Source organism: Sciurus carolinensis, chromosome 15 (genome assembly GCF_902686445.1).
Source record: "Sciurus carolinensis chromosome 15, mSciCar1.2, whole genome shotgun sequence".
NCBI lineage: Eukaryota > Metazoa > Chordata > Mammalia > Rodentia > Sciuridae > Sciurus > Sciurus carolinensis.
In genome coordinates this window covers 43101238-43113546 of record NC_062227.1, presented here as the reverse complement: position 1 = coordinate 43113546, position 12309 = coordinate 43101238, and the positions used below count along the sequence as shown (strand labels likewise).

General features: G+C 37.6%; 1 protein-coding gene across 1 annotated transcript in view; it reads right to left on the bottom strand.

Annotated features, from left to right (window-relative positions):
- Asxl3 (ASXL transcriptional regulator 3) overlaps positions 1 to 12309 on the bottom strand; it is a 165853-nt gene that overhangs the window by 85763 nt on the left and 67781 nt on the right. The window contains 1 exon segment of the mRNA XM_047525985.1: positions 11496 to 11604. Coding sequence (XP_047381941.1) covers positions 11496 to 11604 — 109 coding nt within the window.

Genomic DNA, 12309 nt, shown 5'->3' with positions numbered 1-12309 from the left:
ATGTCCCACTAAGCCACACATCCCCCAGGCAACTGATGCTCAAACATGTAATAAAGTCAAGTAAGAGTACATTCTCTGACTGGTTTCATTTCTATCAGTTGTCCCTCTAAATACTATCTTTCAATTTTCTGAATAATGAAACCATATGCTCTCAAAGCTTCCTGTAGAAATTTAGATTTAATAATGCCTTAATGAATGAAAAAAAATTAATTCAAGCACTGTGACAAATGGTTCAATTTTTTTTTTTTTTTTTTTTTTTAAGGTACAAGGGATTAAACCCAGAGGCGCTTAAACACTGAGCCACATCCCCGGCCCTTTTTCAAATTTGAAACAGGTCTCGCTAAAATAGCTCAGGGCCCCGCCAAGTTGCTGAGGCTGGCTTTGAACTTGCAATCCTCCTGCTTCAGAATCCTGATCTGCTGGGATTACAGGCGTGCACCACCATGCCCAGGTTCTTAGAAGTTTGTTTTTTTCATTTATTATTAATTGAACCATACAACTTTTTTTAATTTTTATTTTTACAGACTGCATTTTTTTTTTTTTTTTTTTTTTTTTTTTGCGGTGCTGGGGATTGAACCCAGGGCCCTGTGCCTGCAAGGCAAGCACTTTACCAACTGAGCTATCTCCGCAGCCCTTACAGACTGCATTTTGATTCATTGTACACAAATGGGGTACAACTCTTCATTTCTATGGTTATACACAATGTAGATTCATAGCATTCATGTAATCATACATATACACAGGGTAATACTGTCTGTCTCAGTCTGTATCTTTCCTTTTCCAACTCACTCCCACCTCATTTTCCTCTACACCATCCAAAGTTCCTCTATTTTTCTATTCACCACCCCCATCACCCTCCCTTGTTATGTATCATCATTCACTTATCGGAGTAGCCTTTACCAACCATATAACTTTTATTGAGCACTTTTCTTCATGTCGAGCACCAGGGAAGATGCAGGGAGGGAAACAGAGAACAAGAACCAAGATGTGACATTGAAGCCATGAAGGATTTTTTTAAGTGTTTTTTTCAAAGAACAATGGGGTGTAGAACCGTTAAATCTATCTGAGGAAAACTAGCCTGTAACAACATTGTGGTGATAATTAAACTATTTTGAAAGATCAATAAGCAGATAATTCAAAAATATCCCCAAATGGCAAGTAATCAGAAGAATTTAGTTTGGATTTTAATATGTTTTATGTACAGAATTTACATTTGAAATTATATACATCAAGTATTCTGAATATAAGTAGTAACCAAATACATGCCCAAAATTGTAAAAATTGATCTAAAAAAGAACAGGGAAGCCCATTTGACCCCAATTAAATCTTTCTTGGACTCCATTTCTTTCAAAGAAAGATAATTCCTTAATCCATTTTGGATCCAGTCTATGGAGAGCTGCCCTGTTTAAAAACATTCCTTGTTCCAAGATAGGTATAGGCATTTGGGCTTAAGCCATTTTTCTTGTTGCATTAAAAGAAAACATTCAAAGGATATGCCAAGAAAAACTAGCAATTACATAAAGCAATACTAGCAATAAAATAATGGAAATAGCAATTTTTCCCTAAGAAACTTTCAAAGGACAAGGAGTCAAAACATTGTAACTACTGATGTCCTTGATAACATTTAGAACATATTTTTTTATGAATAGAAGAGACCTACTATAACTGAAATTTTTACAATATTTTATATTATGTGCTTCTGAAGTCTAATAAAGCTCTTTTCTTCTTCAGGAGAGGTTTGCAGGAAAAAAATTAAAAGTAAGTTGGGCACAGTAATGCACACCTATAATCTCAGTAACTCAGGAGGCTAAGGCAAAAAATCACAAATTCGAGGCCAGCCTCTGCAATTTGGACAAGCCCTAAGTGATTTATTGAGACCTGATCTCAAAATAAAAAATAAAAAAGGGCTGGAGATGTAGCTTAGTGGTAAACTGTTCCTCAGTTCAATCCCCGGTATCAAATAAAATAAATAAATTATTCATATATACACGTATGTATATGTAAAATGGTTATAAGATGATCATTAAACTAGCAAAGAAGAAAATGTATGTGTGTGTATATGTCTATTGGTTCCTACAAAATGTATCATGATGACACCTAAATGATTTTCATGGCTAATACAAATACTGCAAATGATGCTCACCTGTCCCAGAACTGGATATACCACAACTTCATTACAATGTCCAGGAATGGTTCATCAATACTGCAGTTTGCACTGGATAGGACGCTATAACTACACAGGTAACTAGGAAGAACATTTTACACATGGAAGATGTAGCTATAGGAATACTTCCTACCAGCACTTGATTTCTCAGCCAAGCCAATTTAATGATACTAATATCTCTGGATATCTCTAAACATAGCCTTCAAACACAGACTAGAAAAAGAGAAAACTCAAACTGAAAATCAACATATTTAGTAGGAAAACCATGTCCTATTGGTGCCAACTTTGGCCACCTAACCCTCCTTCCACTATAGAACCAATAAGATTTTCTCTCTCAGAACTTGGAGTGTAATAACAGCCTCCACTGCTTGTGTGAGGTAAAAATATCAGAGGCTATTGCTTTTACCCTGGCACAACACCTATGATCTTCCATGCTGCATCAGTATCCTAAAACAGCTGAACAGACTTAAAGCAATCAACCTAGAAAACGAGAAACAGAAAAAGTAGAAAGGCTATCAGCAAAAGGTTAGCATGGGTCAAGAGTAAATGCTTCACTCATGGGCATCATTACTAATTACTGTATAACTCAACATATAAAATATCAACTCCAATGAACAACAAAAGGGAGTTAGGTAAGGTACCAAGGTGGCTGACTGAGAAATGGTTACATATGGTCACTTAAAAATAGAAGAGAGAATGGATCACCTGGTATCAATGAAGTGGTTTTTTTTTGTTTTTTGTTTTTTGTTTTTTTAAGAGCATGGGTGCTTTGTTCCTACATACAAATCATAGACTATATAAATCAAACAGAACGTTGGCTAGTTAAGATGAGTAATTGGGGGAATACCTTTAATTTTGTTTTTATTTGAAAGGGAGTTTGTTTTTATTATGAGATCATACTCTTTCCAATTTTTATCTCCTTATTATGAAATAGTTCTCCTGTAACACAAGGGGGAAAGAACGTTTAAATGGGTCACTTTATCTGCACTGAAAAGAAAACTTTCTTTTCTTCCGTGTCTCTGGACTGTTAAAGCTCACTAAAATCCATTTATACAAGAACAAAGTTCACAGTTCAAGAGGAAATATGTTAAAAAAAAAAAAAAAGAGGCCCCTAATGGATACAAGAAATGAAAATAGTATCTGTAAGTAGTGTCTGAAAGAGTCCAAGTAAGTCACTGGGAGAAGTTGAGGTGGAAGGGGTGGTGACTGGATGGTGACCAGCTGTTCTCCATCACCAGAGAGGGGGGGAAAAGGAGGAAATTAGTTTAATTAAAAGCCCAAAAGATTTCAACAGAGGGAAAAAAATCTTTACTATACAGGTTATCAAAAACACAGAGGGACAAATATATGGAGATTGTGAGCTTTCTATCCTGTTGGACATCTGCTATTGGAATAATGTCTAATTGAATTGACTGGTTTAAGACAAACACTGGCATGAGAGAGAACCCAGGGCTGAATGATCTTTTGAAATCTCTCATGCTTCTTGTGAGCTGTGAAATCTGTGGGCAGGGATGAAAGGAGGGAGAATGAGAAAGAGTGGGCAGAGGAAGTTTTATATCCTGCCAACGGTCATTTCTAACTGTAGAGATTGTTCTCGTTCCTCTGTACTTTCTTCCATGTGTAACTAAAACAACATAATTTTCACATACTTAAGTTTCTCTAGGCCACCAATGTGGAGCAGGTGTCTCCATGAGCTAACAAGATTTTGACTGAAATGCACAGATGTTGAATGAAAGACAAATTAACTTAACCCAGGAAAATCAGGGGAGCTGGTATAGATCCTGAAGGAATTTTCTTTACTCACCTACAAGGTTCTTTGGAAAGGCTGCCAGGTGGAAATTGATCGTATTTTCTCTTCTTCCTCCATGAAAACGCTCAAACCTACCAACACCTCCTAGCACACCCCACCCCGAAGACACTATCCTATAAAAAAACCACTCGAGGGCATTCACAGGTAGGCTACTGGAAAATCTCCAGCAAATCAAGACCATGGGGAAAGAGACCCCAACTAGGTAAGCAAACTCTAACAATATTCGGGACATTCCCTTCCTGACTCCAGTATCCCTGTCATTTTGCTTTCCTTTCCTGTTGTGTGAAAATGCTCTATAAACTCTCAGAGTAAATACTCCCTGGGGGTCAGAGCCTGGATAGTGCCCCCTCACTTTCCCCAGGAAGCCCCTCATCTGTATGTAATTGATGTCTCAACAGAGATCCTAGTCACACACTTCAGGCCATCTTAAAGTACTTTTCACTTTTGATAAAAGACCCCTCAAACTGTGGCCTCTGAGCCAATGAAAACAAAGAGTGAGCTGAATAACGTTTCATTAAGTTAACAGAACTCTGCCAAGAATCACACAATCAGAAACCCACTTATAAAACTAGCCATAAAGAAGAATGAAAAAAGGCCATATAAAATTCTTGAAATGTTGGAATCATTATTTACCCTGGGATCTAAGGTCTAAAACATAGGATATGTGTTCTCTAATTTTTTCCCCCTAAATGAAGACTTTTAAAATACTAATTCCCTTGCTTGAGTGCTGCTTCCTCCCTGAAAGCCATTAAGGTTAATAGCAAGCAGAACCTTTTTTGATCTCTGTGGATGAAAATTGTACATTCTCCAGTTTCCTCATTTAAAAAAATAAATAGGATGGTTATTGTTGATTTTAAACTTGAAATATATGATGACCACAAAAAAGGAAACTCATTTTTTTCTTGTTAATCTGTGTAAAGGTTGAACAGAATGAAGACTGTCTACTGATGGTATCCTTTCCTATAAAATATGCATGGGTTCTGCAAACCAATAGCACAGTGTAAGTCAATTTAATATGTGTGAGGAAACTCATGATATACCAACGTATTAAGCTTGGGGGAAAAAAAAACTCAGGCACAAACACACCCATAAATCTCTGACTAAAATAGAGCATAAAACTCATAATAATTTCTTTGGATGACACAGATCCATACTTACATAGGCATAAATGGTCATGGGTTGTCAACACAGATATATCAAGTGATTCACCTAAATCACTTTTTGATCTCTAGACTAAGCTTATAAAATTTGAACAGTTTACTTTCTCAGTCTATACTTTCAATGCTTATTGACAGTCTGTTCAGAAGTCAAAGAAACATACCCATAACCACAGTACTGTGTCTCATAAATGCTACAATCAATAATATACTCCTTTTCCCACATTGTAAAAATTTTCAATGAATCTTTAAAAATTATCTTGACAAAGCATCTCTCTTTTTCAAAGAATGTTTCCCTGGCCAATGGTTCCAAGAAGACAACTAAAGCTTTACTATTGTTATCTTAACTCTACCTAAGAACTCCAGTGTTAATGCCTAGCATCAAGCACTAAGGCTTCTCTCGTTATCTGTTTTTGTAAAATGCTTTCTTCTCACATGCTTCTCTGCCTGCCTCTCTAATGGTGCAGCAAATGTCAATTAATCTTCATTAATTTGAAATAACTTTATGGTATCAGAGGCTTATTCTTTCAATTGCATCAAGGGTATCTTACCAATTAAGGGCTATTATTCACCTCAATACCCCCCACTTTCTCACCCCAAAGGAAGAGGAGGGGGAGGAGAATACACAGATAGAAAAACAGATGGTGGGAGCCTCCCTCCTCTCTCTCCCTAACCCCCTCACACCCACATTCACACATGTACCCCACCTTCTTTCTTTGATCAGACTTTCAACATGTATTTGTACAGCTGTAAAAAGTATGGAAGGTCTATCCATTCTAACTTCTGGTTCAAATATATATCAGAGCAAGGAAATCACCTAAAGTAGTTCTCTTTCCTGGAATTTATTATTGATTTGTAAGCAATCGTGTGGTATCCCACTCCTTCATTTTTTTAGCCAGGCATTTGTTTTTTTAGCCAGGGGTTCCTCTTTGTCAAAGTCTTCAAGTTTATGAACAAAATAGACATGGTCTAGTGTAAGAAAGGCAAATTACATCAGCAACTACCAGCTATAGTGTCCCTGTGGTTCCAGGATAGAGTATCCAAGTAGTGGGAGCCTCATTTTTGGTGTCACACATACCTGGGCTTGTGATGTGAATGAGTCATTTAATTTCTTTAAGTCAGTTTGCTCACTGATAATAAAATAACAGAAAATAAAATAACAGAGCCTAAAAATATTACCTACTTCAGAGAAATGTTGCAAAGATTAAAATGTATGGAAGTAAACAGTTTACAAAGGTCAGACACTGTACAAACTCAACAAATTTTCAGCTTCTTGGTTTGAAAATGTATCCTGAAACTAGATTAATAGGCTACACCAAAGGTACGTGACACAGAGATGAAGAAGAAATATGTTTATCTTGCAAGAAGCAATTGTGGTTTGCAATAAGATACAAAAGTGGGCAAGCCAAGGAATACTCAAGGAAATAAGCTATTTACTATTCTTTCAGTGATTTCCCATAGCAATTTCCCTAATGCAACTTCAAAGGAGAGGCCAGGAAATCTATTCAGGTCACATTAGTCAGATGTGTGTATCTGGGTTATTCTGTATAGCACCTTTTCACATGTTAAAATTAGGGAGTTTGCTTACCCCTTTTGCTTACCCCTAGTGGCTAAGCCCCGACCTGTCTTCCATCCCTTCCCAATTCCTAATACCCTCCCCTCCATCTCCTTTAGGATTGATTCAGGAGGAGCCACTAGCAAAATCTTCTGCAACCTCCACTTCTCTTCAGAACACTCCCTTCCACTTCTGTGTCTACCTGACTATCTCCTACAGACACCAGTTCCCTGGAAGACTCTCAGGTAGAAGAAAGTCTTTTTTCCACATGTCTTATATCACTGGGCCTGGAACCTGGATAGGTGGCATACATTCTCCCTCCCTGTTTCTTAGATGCCTCCAGCAGTGTATCTCATTTCATCAGAGGACATTACCAACAATTACCCCCTACTGAGTTCATCTGCCGACTCCTGCGTTGGTTACTCTCATTTTTTGAAGATGTTGACTCTTAAATATAAGACCTTGTCAATACTATTTCTATCATAATTATCTGTTTTAATAGCCATGCAGATGATTCTCTAATATCTTATGCCAGGACCACCATCAGTTTTTACAACATCTTTGTTCAAATAAGAAAAGGCAACCTTTCCTCCAGGTAGAACAGCGCAATCCCCTGACACTAGGTGGAGCAAATGAAGGGGTGCTCAATTCCAGTCACTGATGGTCCCCTCATCCAGAATGTGCACTATGCCTAACTATTCATGACACCATTAAACCTAACCCTTTTCTTTCCTTTCATACCCGACACAGTCCATAATATTACCCTAAACTCAGAGTCATGCACTACACTCTCACATGCTTCTCATTTTCTCTATCATACCAAATCAACAATCCTTCCATCTCAATGAGACTTCCACACCATCCCTCAATTAATTGTGTCTTCACTTACCTCCACATCCAATTGAAATACTTCAAACTTTCACCTTAACTTCCCCAGTTCACACACCCTCAACTCTTTAATCCTTCTACTACTTCATCTGGCAAAACCTCAACTGTGTGCTTGTCTGTACATATACAGTGATCCTGAACATAACAGGAGAAAACTGTACAACCATGCTGACTGGGCTCATATTAAATTCAAGACTAATAACCATTTTTTTTTTTTTGTGATGCTGGGATTGAACCCAAGGTCTTGTGCTTTCAAGACAAGCACTCTACCAACTGAGCTACATCCCCAGCCCAAGACTAATAACCTTAATGATTGCCCTTAAAGCAACAAGACTGTCTTAGACAAATATTTCACATCTTCTCCTTTTATGTACAAACCCCTGTCCCCTATTCTTGACCTCAGTTAATTAACTTATTTCCCTTTTCATAGAGAAAAATGACGCAATAAGAAGCAAAATTCTATGAGCTTCTTCCACAAGTACTCCCTGACGTTCACTTCTAGTGAAATAAGCTGCCTCTTCCTATGCCTCCTTTCCAGAACCTATCTATACTCCTGGCAAAGACCAGTCTCTTCATCTGATTGGGTCCTGACCTCACTCATCTCATCAAGCACAGAGCAATACAGTACCTTTCACCCGTTACCAATTTCTCTTCCTCAACTGGAATTTTCCTATCAGTGAACAATTATCCTAATATTTAATTTCTATAAGGAAAAAAAACACCCCCTCTCTGGATTTGACTTTCCCTTTTCTCCTCTCATTCTCTTGAACCCACTCCATTCAGGGTTTGGGTCTTAACATTCCATAGAAGTTGTTAATGCCAAGTTTGTCAATACCCTCAATGTTCTGATTCGGATATAAAGTTCCTGTTAATGCAGCAATATTGGGAGGAGAAATTATTGGATGCTGAGCTGTAACCTAATCAGCCAGTCCTAGTTTGAACAGATTGATTGGGGGCAGTTGGAGGAGGTGGAACATCTTCCAAGTGGCTCCATCCCCCACACCTTCCTCTGCTTGCTGACCCTGCGTGAGCTGAGCAGCTTTCCTCCACTGAGCCCTTCCCCCATGAGGTACTGCCTCACCTTGGGTCCAGAGCATTAAATTCAGCTGTCTATGGACTGAGACTTCTAAAACTGTGAGCCCCAAATAAACTCTCCCTTCTGTAAGTTGTTCTTGTTGGGTATTTTGGTCACAGTGATGAAAAGCAAACCAAAACATCCCATAAAACTAAATCCAGTAAAACTTTCTTAATCTTCATCATAACATATCAAAATCCCTGACATATCTGAATCACTTTATTCTCAGAAACACTGATCTTCAACTGGTTTCCAAGACAGAAAACCTGTTCTCAGGTCCATTTACCCACAGTTTCATTTGCTGTTTCCTACAATCTCTCTAATCTCTTGAAATTCAAGTGCCTCTCAACTCAGTCTTAGAGCTTCTTCTCTTTTCAAGGCATTTTCAGTTCCTTGGTGATCTCATCCTGTTTCATGCTATAAATACCATCCATAAACTGACCGCTTTCAATTGTGCATCTCCAGCAAGGTCTTCCGCTTGAGTTTTAGACAGGTGAGTAAGTCACTGAGCAAACCTGCCTGCATGGTGAACTGTAATCTTACAATCAATGTCCAGAATGATCCAAAACTACTTTTCTTGGAAATTCTTCCATCTAAGCTAAAGATAACACTATTCTTCTTCTTGCTCACACTCAAAACTTTGGAGTTATCTCCAACTCCTTCATCTCCTATACGCATTTATCTATCAACAGATCCTGTTGAATCTACCTTTAAATATATCCAGGGGTTGGAGTTGTGGCTCAGTGGTAAAGAGCTTGCCTAGCATGTGTGAGGCCCTGTTCAACCCCCAGCACCACCAAAAAAAGAAGTAAAAATAATGAAGGAATCCAAATATATTCAGAATTCAATCACTTCTCATCATATCCACTGCTACTCCTTTCACTCAAATCAGTATCATCTCTTCTCCAGACTACGGCAACAAATTTTCTCTCATCTCCCTGTTTTTGTCCTTGTTTCTCATCTTTTTCTTATACTTAGTGATCCTCCTAAAATACGAAAGTGTCTTTCTGGCTCAAGACCTACAATGGTTTAACATTTCACTCAAAACGAGAGCCATTATCAAGATACTCTATAAACTGGCCCCCACAACTTCTCTGGCTTTGTATCTTACCACTCTCCCTTGTTCACTCTGGCCTCCAATTTATATTGACCTCTGTTTCTGAAACATTTCAGCATCCTCCTGCCTCAAAGTCTTTTGTGATTGCTCTTCCCACTCCACTCAAGTTTTTTTTTTTTTTCAAAACATACTCCTCTTCCCTATTCTACTCCTTGATTTATTCTCCTCATTGTTACCAGTGAATGAGGTACAAATTTTACAGATCTATTTTGCTTACTGTCTATCTCTCAAAGAACATAAGCTCCATGAGAGATCTGTTTTTGTTATTTACTGCTGAACTGCAATGCCAAGAACAGAACTTGGCACACAGTAGCAGCTCAATATACATTTTGAGAGAACACACGAGCGCTCACATAGGAGGCAGTACCACAAGGGGAATGACCTCAGTCAGGTTCTCCTTCATTCTACGGAGAGGATGCCCATCCACAAACCCTTCCAGAATGCCAGAAATTGTGCATATCTGTTTGTCCTCTGTCTAACCTCAAGAACCTTCCAAGCTTCAAAGCACTACAACAATGTTGGTGGGGTAGAAATAGGGATATCAAGACAAATCCAAGTTGGTAAAACAATCTATAAAACCATCTGCTTCCACTGGACTAAGACAAGAATCTGCATTTCCTATGTTAAATTCACAACTTCTGCTGCAGATCAGATACAAACGAAGTCACATTGGTCTTGTGGGGACTATCAGACAGCACACTAGTTTAAAGGGCAGGAGTGTTCAGTCCACACAGAGCATGCAAAGGGACTCTCATGGCCATTAACAAAATGAATGGGTGGGGGTTATTACCGAAATATGATATTTCTGCAAGGATCCTTTAAGGTTTGTTTGTTTAAAGGTAATTTACTGATTCCGATGAGTCCATCGACAGAGACTTTAATTACACAGTCTTCCTCCCAAATCATGATCGGGGACCAATTTGAGACTAGCAGGTAGGGTAGAAGAAAGTACATCAGCTTCTGCAGTATGGAAGAATTACTGCACCAACAAATCACAACAGAACTGAGTCTTGAGAGAGACCCATATGAAACAACACAGAGTTCACAGGTGGAGAAGAGCCTCAGCATTCAGCAAGGGTCACTCATTTTTCAAGTGTTTAACAAGTAAATATCTTATTTGAGCCTTATTTCTCTGTGAGGAATAGTAACATTAAGCTTAATTTACAAAGGGCAACACAAGGAACAAAGCTATTATAAAACTACTTATGATTACAGGAAAAAGCAGCACAATTAGTCACTGAACTGCACATTATAAGTTCCAACCATAAGATACCTAGTAACTATCTTACTTTACATGAGAAATATACTGATAATACTTAAGAAATTTTATTCATGAAAATACACAGAAAAGCACAGAACTGTATGAATTATGCAAAAGGGAGTGATGGGAGGGGTGGGTTGGTGGGGATGGGAAGGACAGAATGAGACAGACAGTAGTACCCTATATACATGCATGAAAACCTGTTTTTAAAAAATAAAAAAGACAGTAGAATGAAAATAATATTTCAACAAGAATAAACAATATAAGAATAAGGAAAAAATAAAGCAAAGAACTGTATATTTTTCTTAAGTGCTAACCTTTTTAAATAAAAAATGACCAATGATAAAACTTGGTAAGGGATAAAATCATATAAGAATATCATATAATGGGGACTTCAATTAGTAAATTATTGGAATTCTACATAACTTAAGAGAAACAGGGAGTACATTTGAAGTTTGTCATACTCACCTCCATTTTCCTCTCCATTGGCGTTTGCCTCAGCCATCTCTGCGCCATCCACCTCAGAGTCACAGACTAAATCCAGAGTTCCATCTGCTGGGCATGATGACTCCTCTTTCTATATTATTTTTTTTTCATGATGATAAATAGATATATATTAGCAACTAAAATGATTTTAAATACTTTGAGCATCCTAAAGGATTTTCACAGTTATATGAGATTTGGAATTTCAATACAGATGTACATTTTCATGTAAAAGTCATTTCTTTGGGGAGGGGGCCTTAGGAAAGGCCCATTGCCACTACAGGTATTACTGTATAACCTTTTAAATCTATCCCCCACCCACAAAAAGGCTCCTTTTGACATATTGTTTCCAATTTGTTTTCAAGTCTACTTTCTTCCAGATATAAATAAATGGCTTAACAATTCAGAATTTCCATCAGTGCTCTGAACACCCAAGCAGTCACAAAAAGCAACTGAAAAAAAAAAATTATTTTGATGAACCTGTGCTACTTTCTGAAATACATCTAGTGACAAGAACCTGATGCATCATATTGAGGGAGAATCCCTACTTTCTTTGCCGGGTATAACGTTTGGCATTAAAAATAAAAATAAATCTTCTCAAAGAAAATTAATGAACTTTAAGTATAGCATTTATTAAAGTGATAATTTATTTTTAATCTATACATTAAATGTATCTGTTAAGTGACACAACCATATATAGATCATAAGTGTTTGTCCTCTGGAATTCTGAATTATAGGAAATGCCATCTAAAATTCCACTAAAAAAATTAAGAATCAATTATCTTAAGCTTTTTCTACT